The 16,666-nt window shown below is 46.1% G+C and overlaps 1 protein-coding gene across 2 annotated transcripts in view; it reads left to right on the plus strand.

Moving 5' to 3' along the window:
- Positions 1-5,603: 5,603 nt before the first annotated feature.
- The window catches only part of LOC142582001 (uncharacterized), a 47,788-nt gene continuing 36,725 nt past the window's right edge, over positions 5,604-16,666 (plus strand). For both annotated transcript variants that reach the window (XM_075691434.1, XM_075691435.1), the window contains exons 1-3: positions 5,604-5,797; positions 8,767-8,873; positions 12,371-12,572. In XM_075691434.1, the coding sequence (XP_075547549.1) occupies positions 5,696-5,797; positions 8,767-8,873; positions 12,371-12,572 (411 nt within the window). In that variant the 5' untranslated portion in view covers positions 5,604-5,695. The remainder of the gene's footprint in view (positions 5,798-8,766; positions 8,874-12,370; positions 12,573-16,666) is intronic.

Here is a 16,666-nt window from a genome sequence, read left to right on the forward strand (position 1 = left end):
AAATAATACTTAAGCGTAGAAACATTTCAAACAGTAAACATAACTTTTTCTGTAATATGAAATAGGGAACTGTCTTTAGGCGCAAAATTTTTGTCAGCCTAAGATATGAATGACACGGTAAATAACAGTAAAATTAAAAAGAAAATTTGCATTAGAGAAATTTTTTGGCAGCTGCCTTGCCAGACAATTTCTGTAAACCTCTGTTTTCTATTTTTCCTGAATTTGACCTCGGACGCAGTTGACGTTCCACCAGGACATCGTGTTCGATTCTGCACTATCCGTCTCAGTCATAACGCCCTGTAGCGCCTCCATGCACAATTTATTGTGAAGGCCGCAAATAAACCGCCCACTTCGAACTTGGTATACTCACAGACCCATTAGCTAGCCCTTATTTTCACCCTACATAAAAGATGTGTATAGTTCAGCTCGCCGAGGACACTCAGGGAACATTGTATACCGCCTAAAAAAAGAAAAAAAGTACGAAGGTGTAGTATCTTTAGCAATGCTTCGAATACGAGACAAACGATAAAATATAGCATCACATTGTAGTTAACGCGCTAACAATGTCTACTAAACGCAAATCGGGTATACTGGGAAGTCCGCTCGGGGCGAGGGGAAACTAACCTCAAAACTACGACGTGATTTTTTCGAACTCATGCTTTCCACATTTTCCCCAAAAGCGGTACTTGCTTGTAACTTCGCACACACGCCCGTAACTCCACACAAATTGCCCATAGTTTCTGCACATTTCTGCTGTTCGACCTTCGCTGCATTTGTAGTTAGCCTACTACGGCCAGCAAAATATTGCTCCGCTCCTGAAAGTATCTCGTCCAGAGTGCTTGGATATGTATCTTTTCATTTTTTTTTGCAAAGGCTGCAACAACCCGTACACTTCCAGCTATGCATTTACATAACTTTATCAGATATAAAGTTGGTGTAACTTGAATTTCTCACGCGACAGCAAACTTAGAGGACGCTTAAGCTTCGTCTTTAAGAGTGGAAAGAGATAGCATTCAAAGACCCCTGAATGCTTACCAAGTTTCCCGGCAACAGCAGCTTCTTTTGCGGATGCGTGGAGGCGAGCACGGTGGTGTCGTTTCAAGGAACAGAGCGGACCACGCCTTCCTATGAATGGTAGAAACCCCGGAAGAGGGGCATGTGTTTGAGTTTCCGCGTAACAGAACTATGTTTACTAGTATATTCAAATTAAGCTCGAATGTTATTATGTCTGTAGCTTGTTTTTGGGTGTACTTTACGATCTTTCTGAGGCATTTTACTTTGAGGAATTGAAGTAGTTTAGCGACACCTCTGTGCCACGGGAAGGGGCTGCGTGGTTGTGGTTAGGAATAATTTTTTTGCGAAATTATGTATGACGCCGACAACACATTTCTTGCGACACGGAATCCTTATGGCTGTCGCGTTAAAATTACCGTGAACTCGCCATACTATGCTTTCGTCACTTGCTGGGCTGGAAGCGCTGGGTACTCAACCAAGCAACACGGTTCTGCAACTACCTGATCCACGCCGAAGCCGCCGCCTTGCTGGCCTGTCCCCGCTTCCGCTGGCGGTCGAGATGTATCACGGTGAAGACGGATGTCCCAGTTCATGCAGCTGCAGCCCTTGCCCTGGTTACAGCGGTCCCTTCGGTACCCGTCGCAGCCGCGGCTGGTCCCTGACAGCGTTAGTACCCGATAGAGTCTCGCACATTCGGAGACAAATCTGGCGAGGACGTGGATGAGTGGCTCACATACTGCAAAAGGGTGAGCAACAATTACCATTGGCATGCGGTAACTGACTTGTCCAATCTTGAGGCCATATTGAAGCTCCGCAGGGCCGTCAACCCTCGCATGCCCGAGGAAGATAAGGTCGGCCACTTCTTGAAAGCAATTGCTGAGGATATATATCAGTTCCTCACAGGCAAAGAGAACCTTGGTACAGTAGCTAACGCCACATGGCATTGTCGTGCATTCGAGACCCTGAATATGCGGCGTATGAAGCCTAAATTCGGTCGGTTACCGAATGTGACTTCCATTGCAAGTTAACGGCTGCACGTCCTTTGATCCCGCGTCTACAATATGCGGGATTGCACGGGTAGATCTCACCCGACAGGCGGACTCGACACCTTCTGATGCTGTGCCAATGCCAGGCCCCTCTCATCATGTTTCTACTGCTACAACTGGTGTCGAGGACTACAAGTACAGTTCTTGCTCGCCACCCGAGGCCGCAGCGCAATCACTACCCAGACTCGAAGTACGAACACCACTGTGGCTATCCTCGTCCGCAGGCCGTTACACGCCAGGAGCCGCGTTAAGATGCGTCGTCCTCTTCCTCTTCCTTTAGCCTCAAACCAAGGCTTTACAATATTTCAAGAGAGGTTGTATTGCATCCCCACGCGTTTAACTACGGACATAAATTATGCATAGCGCTCCTCCTATGTTTTCTATATTTTAGCTCGGCGGCCTTAGTTACGCCCTGCCAGCGGCGTAAATTTTGCGCCTCTTGTAGAGCTCAATCATATCGTTCTGGGGCACTTGCAACGATACTTTATTGCAAAGTATGTAATCAATTAACACTCGTGAACTTTACCTACACATGCTCGATAACGGGCCCCTTATTTTTCCTTAGTATGAGCTAGGTGCCTTGTCTAGGTGACCGACGGGAACGGGGAAGGCAACTGCGAAGATCATGTAATAAATGAAGATAGGGATAAAAGCCAGAGTTCTGCAACTATTTGCAACGCTTGCAGTTAAGCCAAGATCGTGAAAGCTTCGTCATACACTGTGCTAATTATTTCAACAATTTTCATTGAATTTAAACTTGGTGCGTCGTAAACAGATTTGACCTAATACGTTCTCCATATTTTTAAATATATCAGCACTCGTTATACTGCTTGTCCGGAAGTGGACGGCCAAGAAGTCGCGTCGTCACATTGAGTATTGTAAAACGGTTTAGGTCTGCGAGGAGGATTGCGCATGCCGGCTGTATGACACTCTAGAACACTTGCATAATAATTTTCTGAAATGTCTGCAATTAGCCGACACACATAAGAGAGTTAAAGCTTGTCGTTCACATGCTTATTACTTCGACAAAGCATAATCAACGAGCCTCACAGAGTTCACCGAGAGGACGAGAAAACCAACTATACGCCTCGTATAACGCATAAAGAGTGGGAGTGCACGAGTATCCATAAATTTTTTTTTTAAAGCACATAATTACCTCACCGCTGCAAGCTTTCCCTACATGCCAACTAGAGGGGCCATCTTTACTCTAAGTATGAAATCCGTGATCCTTTTGTTCCTCCTACGGAAACGATAGATTTTGCTAGCGTTTTACGTTATGCTTTCACACGGGTCTAAAACACTGGTTTAGGAATTGTTTAAATTTTGGAATTTCACGTGCGAGAACCACGAGCTGATTACAAAGCTTGCCATAGTAGCAGACTGCGGAATAATTTCGGCAACCTGGTGTATTTAACGAGCGTCCAATGCGCGACACCCGGGCGTCTTTGTATTTCGCCCCCACCGAAATGCGCCCGCCGTAGACAGCATTTTATCCCGCGACCTCCTCACATTTGAGGAATTTCATTTAGCTCATAAATACCACAAAAACACACAATGACTCCCTGCGGATTGCCGCTGAAATGGGCCACATATCATGAGTATACAAACTTCATGAGCCGTCAATTTGTTTGCCAACAAACCGTCAAAACAGAAATATAACCTTATTGAGCGCCTCTAGTCGTGTTGAGAGCTTCGCTGTAATGATATTGTTTAGGTTGGGGTAACAAAATGGGAATATAATTCTATTATTTCATATTTTGAGAAACCCCATGTGCCAGTGTCTCTTAAAGCAGCGTTAAGGCACTCTCCATACTTGGGCCGATCCCGAAGATAGTGCAATGCCAAGCCGTCCCGCGGCGACGGTGCAGTTAGCCATTAAGGGGCGCACATACGCATCTTCCCTCGTCATGCTTCTTCACAAAGTGGAAATGCACTGTTTTTTTTTAGATAAGTGCGGAGGAGGAATCCCGCCCGCTGCAGTACATGCCTGACGCATAACTCTTTTCGACGGTAGGAATACGTTCTATTGCTATATTGATTCAATGATAAGCGAATTACCGTCGACAGTCATCGTGAGAGGAGTTCTACTGATGTTTTCAAAAACCCGTTGATATATCAACGCAATTTTCGCGAAGGGCACCTACCGCCAGAAACGCAAATGTTTCATAATTGTTTTTTTCCTTGTTTTCCTCAGCAAGATGTTGCTGCCAACCTAACGAAATGAAAAAAAAATACTGGACGATGTGGTAGACATACTCAGCGAACTATTGACGTTGCCGGCGATGCATCTGTTGACAAAGCAGCAACACGACAATGCACCCCCTACCCCGCCCTCATTCCCACGCAGGCACTGACAAACACAGAACGTACTGCTTCGACCGGGGTTTGTTCCTCTTGGTCGGACCACGTCCGTAGTGTTAAATGGTGCATTTTTCTCGCGAGCGTTCCTAATTGTTGTTCACTCTCATACATACTACGGAAGCACTGCCGGGATTAGAGATATCTAAACCATTGGAAAAAGATGACGACGAGGAAAGAGTGCGCGGTGGCGCGAGCCGTGGCTGGCCGGTATTGGGTGCGGACTGCCCGCACTGGGGCCTGCTGGCGTGGACTTTGCTACCGGGCCTTTCCACAATACTCGTTTATACAGAGGGCTCCGGTACGCGCGCGTGTGTCGTATTTTTTTTTATTAAAGTTACTGAACACTATTTGCGGTAATGTCTGCTGCAGATTTAATACTAGATCCGAGAACCGTTTTCAAGACAATAATTTCAGTCTCTTGTGGCGCGTTATCCTCGATCTGCATGGCATTTTTCAAGGAAAAATCCTGGGAGAACCAAATCTAGTCCGGCTGTTGAATATTTGGTGGGGACGTGGTGGCCTCCTTCAAGCCAGAGCATGGCATGGCGGGTTCGAATTCTGCGAAAATATTTATGTAACGCTGTTTAAACAGCCATGCATAAAGTAGGGTGCTGAAAACAACCTAAATATGATATAGTTTAGCGCCTTCTAGAACATGGCGTTATCATATTTACCGCAAACGTCAGAATAACAAGGCAGTTGATCAGTCAGTGGAAAATAATATATATGGAACATAATTATAACGGGATTCATCAGGTTCATCAACTCTGTAAACATGAGCCTGTTTTATATTTGTGTAAGTTGTATTTGTGTGCGATTTTTGGAATACGCATTCCAAAAATCCAGCTTAGCTCCACGACGCCACCGCAGGAAGACGAAGCAGGTAACGCCCTAGTCACCACCATTCCAGCTTTCCTGGGCCAGACAGCAGTATAAGCAGTACTGTGGGATCTCGTTCACCGAATTATAGTCTGATTGTTCCGTCCACCATAACGAGTTCATCAAACACACGCACAGGAGATAGACGCAGAAAGCGCCCAGCTATGAATAGACGCTAGTTATTTATCACATCGCGGCCTCAAAATATTGCACGCGCTTTCAATGAGCAGCTGTAAATCAGGCACGCGGCCCCCGGGGAATCAGGTGACGGCATTGTAGTGCGTTTCTGCGCCGTTAGCGAGAGCGACGCACATTCGCGGTTTTGCGAGAGGTGAGAAAGCACTTATATTTCCAGGGCCAGGTGTTCAAGGAGCATCGCTAATCTCGTAAGAAACATGGCACTTACACTGATCAACGATAACTTAGTCCTCAGTGAACAACAGTTCGCGTGGGTGTCTGCAGGACGAGAAGGGCTAGGGTACCACCACTACTATACGGTAAGTGACTGGCGGTGTTGCTGGCATTTTGTTCTGAGAAACGCTTCAATGGAAAGAACTCACATGGTCCATTGCAATGCCCTTAATGAAAAGAAGAAGCTTCTTGGGCATCAGCGTAAAGAATGAAGGCTGAATTGTATTTAGGTGACAGGTAAAACTTTTTTTGCCGGTCGCACGTACCGGGGGGCATGAATGTTATGCAAGGTATTTTTCAGTTGCTCAGCTCTCCAGCATTCCCTGGTGTTCTGCAAACCGCTACCAGGTGAACAAACGTGCTTGTGTGAATTGAGTAACTCCTTTAGTGGAGTCGGGAGCGTACGCGGGTGTGACGGCAGTGGTACGACGATGATCACGTCGAAGAAGATCATAAAGCAGCATTTCTACACTGGCCGTTCGACAGCAGCTTGTGACATGACGATCGTTAGGTACTACATGAGTAGTGGGAGACCGCAAGAAAGAGAAACAGGGATTGTCGTGTCATCAGCAGCTAGGTGTTATACAATCGAACTTGTCAATGACTACGCCATGTGGGGTATGTTCAAACGACGATGGCATTTGTACTCCGACGAAAAAAAAAACGTTGAAACATAATTAACTTTCCCCGATCGTGAAGTTGGTATGACGTCGCACAGTTTCAACGCAGCATGAGCTACTACGGTTAAAGCACGGGGGGAAGTGGGCCGGTCCCAGAGCTTGTGCAGTCGAACCCGGCCCCTCAGAGCGTGAGCTCTTACAGAAAACGAAGACATGAAATTCACAAGTGACACGGTCGCCTAGTGAGCCGAAAAGCTGGCTTTCATTGGAATGAAGGGAATACGGGTGCATCGTGGCCTAGTAGTTAGAGCACCCAGTTGTTGTGGTCGACGGCAGAGGCACGATTTGCCCATTGGTCAGGCATCCTTTTCTTTGAATAAAATCTCGGCGAAACAGGAACCTTCCTAACTCTCTCAACCCTACGGCAAAGTAGCATAAACGATTCAAGGAGTGCCTCGTATTTAAAGGAAGCATAATGAGTGCCAAAAGCATTATTAGGTGACTTGAATTAATTACTCATTTTTCGCTCATTTCTGCCTAGCGATTACGGGAACCTTCGCAAAAACGTTTACGCTGCTTTCCTTACAATTTATCTCCGCCTTCCTCTCTCTCCCGCTCATACTTCGTTTATCTCGCGGCTGCTACATGGTCGAGCTCGCGCAAAGGCCTGGGCGTGATTGCAGTAGGGGTGTTTCAATGAACGTGACAGACGCGTATCGCTTTCTTAGCGCATCAGGGTCGCACTCAAGCGACAGCGTGTACCCATGACGCATCCCCCTTCGTCCTAAACGAGCCAGGTTTTTTATCCGACGACATGCGTTCTGCCGAGGTATGAAAGAGAGCACACAACGAAAGCTGCCTCATTTCCCTCCCTCCTTCAATGCCGCACGCAAGCGCCCATAAAAACAGGGTGAGACTATCCATACCGCCTCGAACTACCCTATGCAGTAGCAATGCTCCGATTAACCTACCTAGCTTATTTGCACCGTTTATATGAATGCGATGCCATAGAAACACGATGCGAATCCCCGTTTATCGCGTTCTTGTCATCGCCGCTCTAGTGATATCATGCGCAGAAACAGGGGGAACTAGCTGGTGCTGTAGATGCCCGCTATGCGCACGCCTCACCAGACACTATGTTGCGCTCCACCGGCAAGACCAATCTCACTAGCACAGTGGATACTCCCGGAGGAGTTCCACTGTGCACAAAGGAAGTTTCCAAATCTGCGGCGAATGCTATGCGAATAGCAGTACTTTAAGTCCACGCTTGTTGCGATCACTTTTCAAGAGCGTCCTTGTGTGGACCGTTTGTCAAGCAACGTCCTGCGCTTAGCGAGGCCCTATATATTTCCGCTATTTTGCTTCCCACACCCGACGTTAGCAACCGCCTCCACTTTGCGAGCACCTCACTACATTGCTCCTCCAGGTTCTTCACACTCACAATTCTCAGGGCGACTGCACGAGTTGATGCTTCGAAGGACTGGATCTTCGGCATCATAAAGGGTGGAAATGGAACCACCGTTCCGGTTCGGCGCCGCTCTCTAGGCTTATCAGCGTCAAAGTAGGCAGATTATAATCAAAAAATAAACACAAAGCATGGCCAATACTTCATCCTCAGCGTGAAATGAGGCCAAGCGATGGCTGAGTTTTCATTTTTTTTCGTCAGAAAGATAGCAAAATAGAAGCGCGAATTCAAATCCAAGCGGATGGTTTTGGCCGTCTAGGCTGCCTGGATGCGGAAATCTCGTTACGCAACCACGCCAAACTAGGGTAGGTGTCTATTCATTCCCCTGCATACGACTTGCATGTGTAGAGGGTGTAATAAATTAGGTATGGCTGTAACACCACTCTAATAACGCAAAAGTAAAAGTATTCAATCCCCCCCAATACGACCCATGATCTCCAGAACATTACGCTGCGCAACCATTGTTGCTTGTGCACAAGTAGTACTTCAGACAGCTCTGCAGGTTATTTCTGGAATTGACAGGAACATATTTTCTTCGAAAGGCTGTTTACAGCGCGTGGTGAATTATTCTTTTCTGCATTTAAGCGTGAAATATACTCTTTCTTGACATCCATATAAACAAATTTGGAAATGTCTCACCTACTTTTATGAGCAGTCGCTAGTTTGCACGTTAGCTGAATACAAATAATTATCGAATCCTGCCCAAGGACACCTCGTAGAGCACCGCATGAACAGAACATATGCAATCGTATCATCCTGCCGCTGCGAATCACGCCATATGACCGGGCTGTTTTCAGTTTTTAGCTCTTAGGGACCAGCATAACACCATCTTTAATAAGGAGGATAACCTCTACACCGTTCGTGAATTGTTGCTGTTTGTCTTTGTTATCTATTTTACAGGTTACAGATTTTACAGGTTACAGGTTGGTGCCAACGTTTGATCGTTGCAATTATTCTTTTACTTTCGCAGGGAGACGGCGTCACTGAAAACCCTTTTACATTCAACCTCAGCACCAGCATTGTAGGGGGAGATACCACCGTCGTCGTCGCCCTAAGCGTGCCTGACAATAACAAAAAGTGAGCAAGGGAGTTCAGCAGTTTGAATATATTGAGAACTTCGTCCACTATTTTTGTTTCGTTTACGAAATGTGCTTATTGGATACGTCGCAGATCAGATATCAGAGTATGCGAAACACTGCACTCTTATGTAGGCGTACGCAAGAACAATTTAGCTTGTCCGAACAAAACCAAAGGCAGCGACTACGGCGTTCCTGGTCAAATGGATCTTTGCTTACTGACATCATAACGTGTGCGTGAGTCAAACATTTCTAGGAACACAGACAGGAAATTATACTTAAGAAAAGAAAAGCAAGCGTTCTTGCCCAGCAATTTTCTCAAGCATTGCCAAAGCTGGAAAATCGCATCATGTGTGGCGCCGCGCTTTCGTAATATCTCCGGACTGCAAGCAGTGCAACGCTGATTGATTGCGATGTTTGAAGAAGTGAGAATATTTGCATTGCGTGCGCCTTTCAAATGCTGTGTATACTGGTTTACGTCGTCCTAAATATATTGATGCGAACGTATGTTAAACGCACGGGACGTTTGTGAGGAAGTTCAGATTAATGATCGCAAGGAAGTAACAAAATGGGCGCTGCAGGAATGTCATTGTAACAAGGACAACAACAACAGGAACTCATAAAAATTTACGCGACTCTAATGCACAGCAGCCGCAACGGTGCACGTGAAGCTTCTTCCATGTTGGCGCTTATGTCAATAATATTTGTGGGGACGTTATGTGATGCCATAGACGAGAGTTTTAGTTTCTTTTATAGCTTTTAACTGTTTAGCTATTCAGTGCTTTTGAAACATATATGCGTTGCGTTAGTGTCCTCGTCGAAGGAAGGTAATAAAAGGGCTTCCCTTCGAAGGTTATTACGCTACCGATCCTTTTAAACCACAATTAACTACTATATCGTGAGTTACTGCAGTATTAGCTTTGTGTTCTCTCTTTGTAAGCTTCCTTTCACAAGATCCAGCTCCTAGTGGTGTCACTACCGTACACCTCTCCGCGAACACGGTATTCGGCAAAACCGCATGCGTTGTGTATACGGGGCCGTGCCCCCTGAGCCTGACGGCCAGCTGAGCCTCTCTGAGATGAACACCATGCGGATGGAGAAGAAGCACCAAGTTTTCTCTGTCTCTCAGCACCTCAAATTTCCGTGGAAAATCCAGTGGTGTCCATCAAGACAATCAGAAGTAGCAATCACGAGATTACGCTGCCGTGTCCCTCCATTAAACCTATATTTACACAGGACTGGTCTGACGCTGTCACCTCTGTGTCCATACTGCCAAGAAACAGAATCACTAGATCATTATTTTTTGGAATGTCGACGATACAAATTGTTAAGAAAAAGACATCTAGAACTTCCGTTCGCAAAATTAGGGTTAATGTTATCACCAGAAATTATACTATCTTTCGGTGCGTCAGTTATAGGGGGCAGCCACAGGGACGTTTTTGATGCCGTTTGCAGTTACATCCAGTCAACAAAACGAATAACGTTTTAACTTTCTCTTGCATTTTGTTTGTTTTTGTATGTTTTCTTATCTCTCTTTCGTTAAATTTTTTTTTCTCATCGAATAAGTGGCACTTCAAAAGAATAGGTGAACGTTTCAGCACCCAATTCTTGGCCAATCCCCCAGTGTGGGTATGAGCCATAACATGAGGCCATCATCATCATCATCATCAGCTCCGGGTCCCAATAGCTGTGGCTGCCCGTGCAGCTGCGAGGGAAATCCTGGCTCCACGCTTTCGGCCCGTGGCCTGGAGTACCATGATGATGATGGCAGCGCGCACAGTGCCCCCTACAGCGAGCGCAAGGGAAACGTCGCTGCCTTCACAGTGCCGAGAGAGTGGAGAACTAGGCGACACGGCATGTTGGCGACTGTGGGAGCCGGCGTTGAATGGTGTACATGGCTTGCATGATGTGACCGTCGGGATACCTTAGCAACACCGCAGAGATGGCAGTGGCTCACCTGAGAGTTGGTGTGGCGAAGCCTCCGACGGGCCAGGGTCCAGAAGAACAGCCAGGAGAAGTTCTGCAGCCATTCGAGCCTGTCCAGTTCCCAGCGAACGCGGCTGTAACTGTCTGGGTAGGCTGAGAGATATAGAAATGGTGAGAGCCTTTGAAACGTCGAAAATGAATTATTAGTTAGGAAAGGAAGTGGACGGGTCTCAGATGCGCTGCAAGTTCTCCAGCGAACTAAAGATGACGAACACGGGAATGAATCGCCAAGGCTGAGATGGTGTTTGTCCGGCTCTCGGAGATTTACCAGAAAAGAAGTGAAAGGGACATGTTTCGGACATTTCATAAATTATCATTACGAACGAGAAGAAGCAAAGCTGCATCAAGATAAGTAAAGTAACGGACAGAAGGGCCAGTAAAAATGAAAAAAAAATTTAGAGTGATGAGTACGATCAATACATCGCTTGTGAAAACTGAGATTAAAAAAAAGCGAAACTGACAAAACATTAAAAAGAAACTGCCCTGCATATGATGGTTTCTTTCATATTAGGTCTTCATTATTAGTTATTTTGCAATTAAGATCTTCGTTATTCTATATCTTCTGGAAGTTTCAATGATCCATGTGCAATTTAGCATTGGTTTGTGTTCTGTTCCAACTGCTTACGCTTAAGTGTAAGTCTTGTTTGACAACTCACCTAAAAATTTTTTTCTTGCTCACTCTACAACTGTCTGATCCACATCCCTTCTTCTTTTTATCTGGAAGAACTAAGAATTTTATATTGATAACGCCGGCTGAAAAAATACTTTTGGACTTTGATCTTCCCTCATTCTTACAAGAACTTGCAGCCTTTTCCGCCACGCCTACTAGTCCGCCCTCTTGAACATTTTGAATGCATAACTGTTGTCTACTCATCTGCCTATGCTCCTTTTCTGTCGCGATCGAAAGACGGAATAAACGCTGCCTAGGATACCAGTTGGTGACCTCTGGAAAAATCCTGCAAGATGGGTAAGTGAGTAAGTTTCTTTGCAATCACGAGGACTTGAATACGGAAGATGGCGGAACGAGAGAAGGGCAATATTATTTCGTTACTGCATCTCTCTAGTTTTCTTTGCGTCGACAATTAGGAAACGACGAATGGCTATGTGGCTTACTTTCAACGTCTGATTCCGGCCGGGGCTTGCCATTCTTTTGCCCCTGCTCGTCGGTCAATTCACCATCTTCCTGTTATTATTCATAAATGTAAGATATTTGCAGTAACAATCGTAATCCTGAGTAGACATGTAAATGAGTCACAGAAATTAAGGCACAACCATGAAGATAATAGAACCAGATTAAAATATTTGATGTTACTATACGTTTCACTCGAACGGCATGTTAAAATGTGAACGAGAGTTTGACTTAGTGCACCAGGCTATCAAGTTACACCTGCCCGTTTTCCTCATTCTTATTTCACAGGTGTCATATTATATATTTATAAACGGCGAGACGTAAATTTTACCCGAGGTGGCACAATGAAAAATAATTGAACTCTGGCGTCGTTGTTTCTGCAGGTTCGACTTCTCCCTGAAGCACCTGTTGGATATCGACAGTGTTCACTACAAATCATTGGTGGACTCCTCGAACAAAAAGACAGTGCATGCAAAAACCATAACATCGGCTTCGGGAGAAAAGATCATAACCGGGACTAACCTAGCAATCCTGCCTGGCACTCATGTCTTTCGTATAGTGACGGAGCGAAGAGCATATTTACAGGTAGGTAGCTTCATTATGTCATCGGGTTTTTTAGAGGGCCCCGCACCAGACCCTATTTCCAGTTTTACTTTTAGAGTCGAAGTTGTAAGATCCCATCTAGGGGGCCTTAGAGCGTAGCAATTTTTCAGCTTGGTTCATCTTAAACGTAGACGGCAAATAAAATTATAAGCCATTCCACTCTGTGATGGCGGACGCCCAGCAAACTGTGTAGCACACGACAAAGACGTGGCACAGAATTTTTAACAAAGGTACGAACACATTTATTGTCTTGATCGGTGGTCATCGTGACCATAGAGTTTCCTACAAAAATTACTAGAGGGAACTCTGGCGCTATATAGTGTCTACGGGAGCTGCAATGGGAGCGGTTGTCCCAGCATGGGAATTATGGGAAGTACATGGATTTGCCTAAACTTCGTCTTTTTGGCTTCAAACCAGCTTCGTGACTTTGTAAACGCGTCATTTTCAACAGTGTATTGCGTAATAAAGAATTAAATAAACATCATTAAAATTGCCAGACTTCAGGATTCGAACACAGGGACTCTAGCGAAGACGCCTGATATTGAAACCATTAAGCCACGGACGCATGCATCGACACGCGAATGAAACGCCCTTGCGAATTGATCGTGGGCATGCCAGTGCCTTGAGACGCTTGGCGCGTTTCGATTTGACCACCTGGACAAGCTCAATCCTTGCAATTAATAGCAATGGTACGCGTTCACGGCGTCTTCTGCACTTTGAAGAATATAGATTGCGCTGAAATATACGACAATAAGATTTATATAGCGTAATAAACAAAGCCACAAAAACATCTGAATCCACGAGCACGAAGATCAGACAAATCCATGTACTTCCCATCATTCCCATGGTAGGACAACGACTGCAGCGCCAGAGTTCCCTCTAGTAATTTTTGTAGGAAACTCTATGATCATGACAAAAGGTACGCACAGACATTTATTTCTATACACCTGCGTTAATTCGTGTTGTACATTCGTTATGAACATTCGGGCTCTCATTTCGCTATATATTGAGGCAAAGAATTTGAGACTGAAATCACCGCATCGACTGGCAGTGGGCCATAGGGTGCCTACATGAAAGCTTTGTAGTGCCCTGCAAAGCCCTGTACGTCAGCGGCTTCGCAGAGGGAGGGGAGGTGTGGGAACGCTGGCACGATGAGCGGCAACGTAGCCAATGGTGTAAGACGACGACGACGAAAGCGCGAGCACTGGCATGACTCATTGGTGATGATGATAGTTTTCGCTCACGCATATTTATTTACGGCCACGAAATATGCACGGAACCCTAGCCATAAATAGCTTCTATGTAGAATTGAAATGCATAATTGCAGTGCTGCCAGGAGGCTACCTATACGTAGAAAGGATGAAAGCTTCACGCCAACAAGATCTCTTCCTCGCTCCCGCCTTAACTAGTGCCGCAAGCGCCATCCTTTCTTGGCCTTCCGCCTATACTATAGCTGAGGGACTGCGTAACGTTTACATTGCTTGCACCACGGCCATTTTCTTTCTCTTAGCGGCATGGCGATAGCAAATATATGTATGGGCGCTTCAGGCGAATAGCCGCCGTTGTCATCGCCGTCGCCGTTATGCTCACTATAAAGTCCAGGTGCGATAACATCGCTGTGGCGCCTTGTGTGCTGGCGACGCGACTGAAAGCTTGCGCGTGTGAGCGGAGAGGGATGTTGGCTCAACTTTGCACACGACAGGTAAGAAGGTAGGGAGGGAGCACGCCGTCTTCCATCGCGCATCCGGCATCAGAGGGGGGGGGGGGGTTGTTCTGCTCCGACTGTGGCCGAGCGGGGCAGCGCCGGTCTTATCTTGAAAGCGATCTGCGGTGGGAACAGAGTCTAGGCGCCCCGAGGGCGGGTTGCTTCATGTGCACAGTGATTTCACCGCTTAGTTCGTGTTGAAGCGAGTTGCAGCCCGAAGGCCAATTCGGTCTCTACGGATGCCACTGTTCGTCGAGCTGGCGTTTTGACAGCGAGTGTCTGCGACCATCGAGTGGGATGTGTTCATGTGTTGCTGCGCATGCGTGTGAAGATGCTTGTTAATTTACTTACAAAGCGAATGTTTACGGCAGTTTTTGCAAATGACAAAACGACAAACCGCACTTCGCGTAACTGTCTAATAATTTGCTGTCGAAATCGGTGCTTCCCATTTTAGGCAAGAAAGTCACAGTTTCACCGGAACGGCGAAGCATTGGCTGCAAACGTAAATTAGTAGACAGCTATATAAAGTAAGGGTAGTAGCTTTATCGGCTGTATGAATTTGTAAATATTCGCTAACTATTCAAATTAACGATCATAGTGTCACGCGCGCCGGAGCAAACGTAAACATATCTCCCTCGATGACTGCGGAGACTCCCTGTATCGAGCAGTAAGCGAATTGACTTTCGTACTGCTTGTCGCTTGAACGCGAGCTAAGCGGCAAAAAAACAAAGCTTACACGAGGCTATGAGCGCTAGGCGCACCTAGACTCTTCCCTCATTGTATTTCGCTTTCGAGATAGGGCGCGTGCAGCCACACCATACGCAGCAGACGCCCAAGCAAGACCCACCCTCTCCTACCAACTTCGCTGTCCTCGGCGCCTTGCGTGCTTCGAAAGATGGTGCTTCATACTCGCTTTCCTACCGTGTGTGTGCGAGATTGAGTCGCCATCGTCGGCTCATCTTATCGTTTTTCTTGATAAGTCCACTTTACAAAATGCAAACATTTCATTTCTGCCACTGTACCCCTTGGTGAATTTCCAATAAAGCGACACATGTTTTATTTTAATACCTGCATGTGAGTTTTTATTTCAGGGATTTTCCTGGGGCAGGTTGTTTATGGTCGCAAGCTTGGTAATTGAGCCAGTGAACACATTGAGACGCCCCTGCCACGCTCTACCATCGCGCGCCCAGTTTGAACTAAACGTTAACAAACATATTGTTGTCGAAACTGGAGTCCCTCCGTTGGGGCACCCGAGGAATGTGCATGGGTCATCTTGGTGTATCAAACCCACCAGAGAATGAATAAGCATATCAAAGCGCGATGAACTGCGATAGTTGATGTGCATGCATTTTTCCTGCGGTATGTGCTAAAGGATACTAGCAGGTACGAAACCAGCACTGGTTATAAAGGGGACACGAATTGACTCGGGGAGTCACTTCGTGTACTCTTAATATCCATTGTTCCTTTCATCCCTGTTAGTGCCATGCAGCACATCGCACAGGAAAAACAAATCCGGATATGAACGCTTTCAAATATGTGATGGACACCTCCATATCGATAAGCGCCACTAATGTTGTGCGAATAGCAGTTTTAGATGAATGCGTTGTCAAGAGCAAATGAACTCGAATACTTTTCGAATACTCTTCAAATTATGAGCAGCTGTTCTCCATATTAAAGCGGCCTTGAAATTTATTTTGCCGACTGTTTACAACCGTAGCGAGTGTGTAGGAAAGGAACTTCAAATCCTTGAGATTCGGCCCTCCAACACACCTCGGGCATGGAGAAAAACACATTCCGAGGTTAGAGCATGCTACTGTGAATATCTCAGTAAAATTTTGAACTCGAGTGCGGCGTGCAGGTTTAGCAAACGGAGCGTAGTCAGCAATTTCTCAAGAGAAAGAGAAAAACGAAGGCGGAAAGTTAGGGAGGTTAATCAAGGACGCGTTCGGTTGCCTACCCTATACTTGGGGAGAAGGAAAGGGGAACGACGGTCAAGGAGAGAAAACAAAAATAACAGTCAAAGATTCACAGTCAGTCACAGAAGAATCTCCGCTGTCACAAGCGTTAGTACAATCCAGTATCCTTCACAAAGTGCACAAGAGCTTATTTGTCCTTTTGCATGCTCAATGCACATGCGATGGTCCAAGGATCTTCCGAGAGCGCTCTATTATCAATCAGGTTGGGTTTAGCTTGTAGAGTACGTCGTCGAGTGTCTAAGGATGGGCAGTGAGACAGAAGATGCACTAGTCTCATCGCCCCTGCACAAGAGGCACGCCGCACTGTTGGCCATACCAATTAGGAACAAATAAGCATTAATTAGTCACTAGTCTCATCGCCCCTGCACAAGAGGCACGCCGCACTGTTGGCCATA

This window comes from Dermacentor variabilis, chromosome 5, assembly GCF_050947875.1.
Source record: "Dermacentor variabilis isolate Ectoservices chromosome 5, ASM5094787v1, whole genome shotgun sequence".
NCBI classification, from domain to species: Eukaryota; Metazoa; Arthropoda; class Arachnida; order Ixodida; family Ixodidae; genus Dermacentor; species Dermacentor variabilis.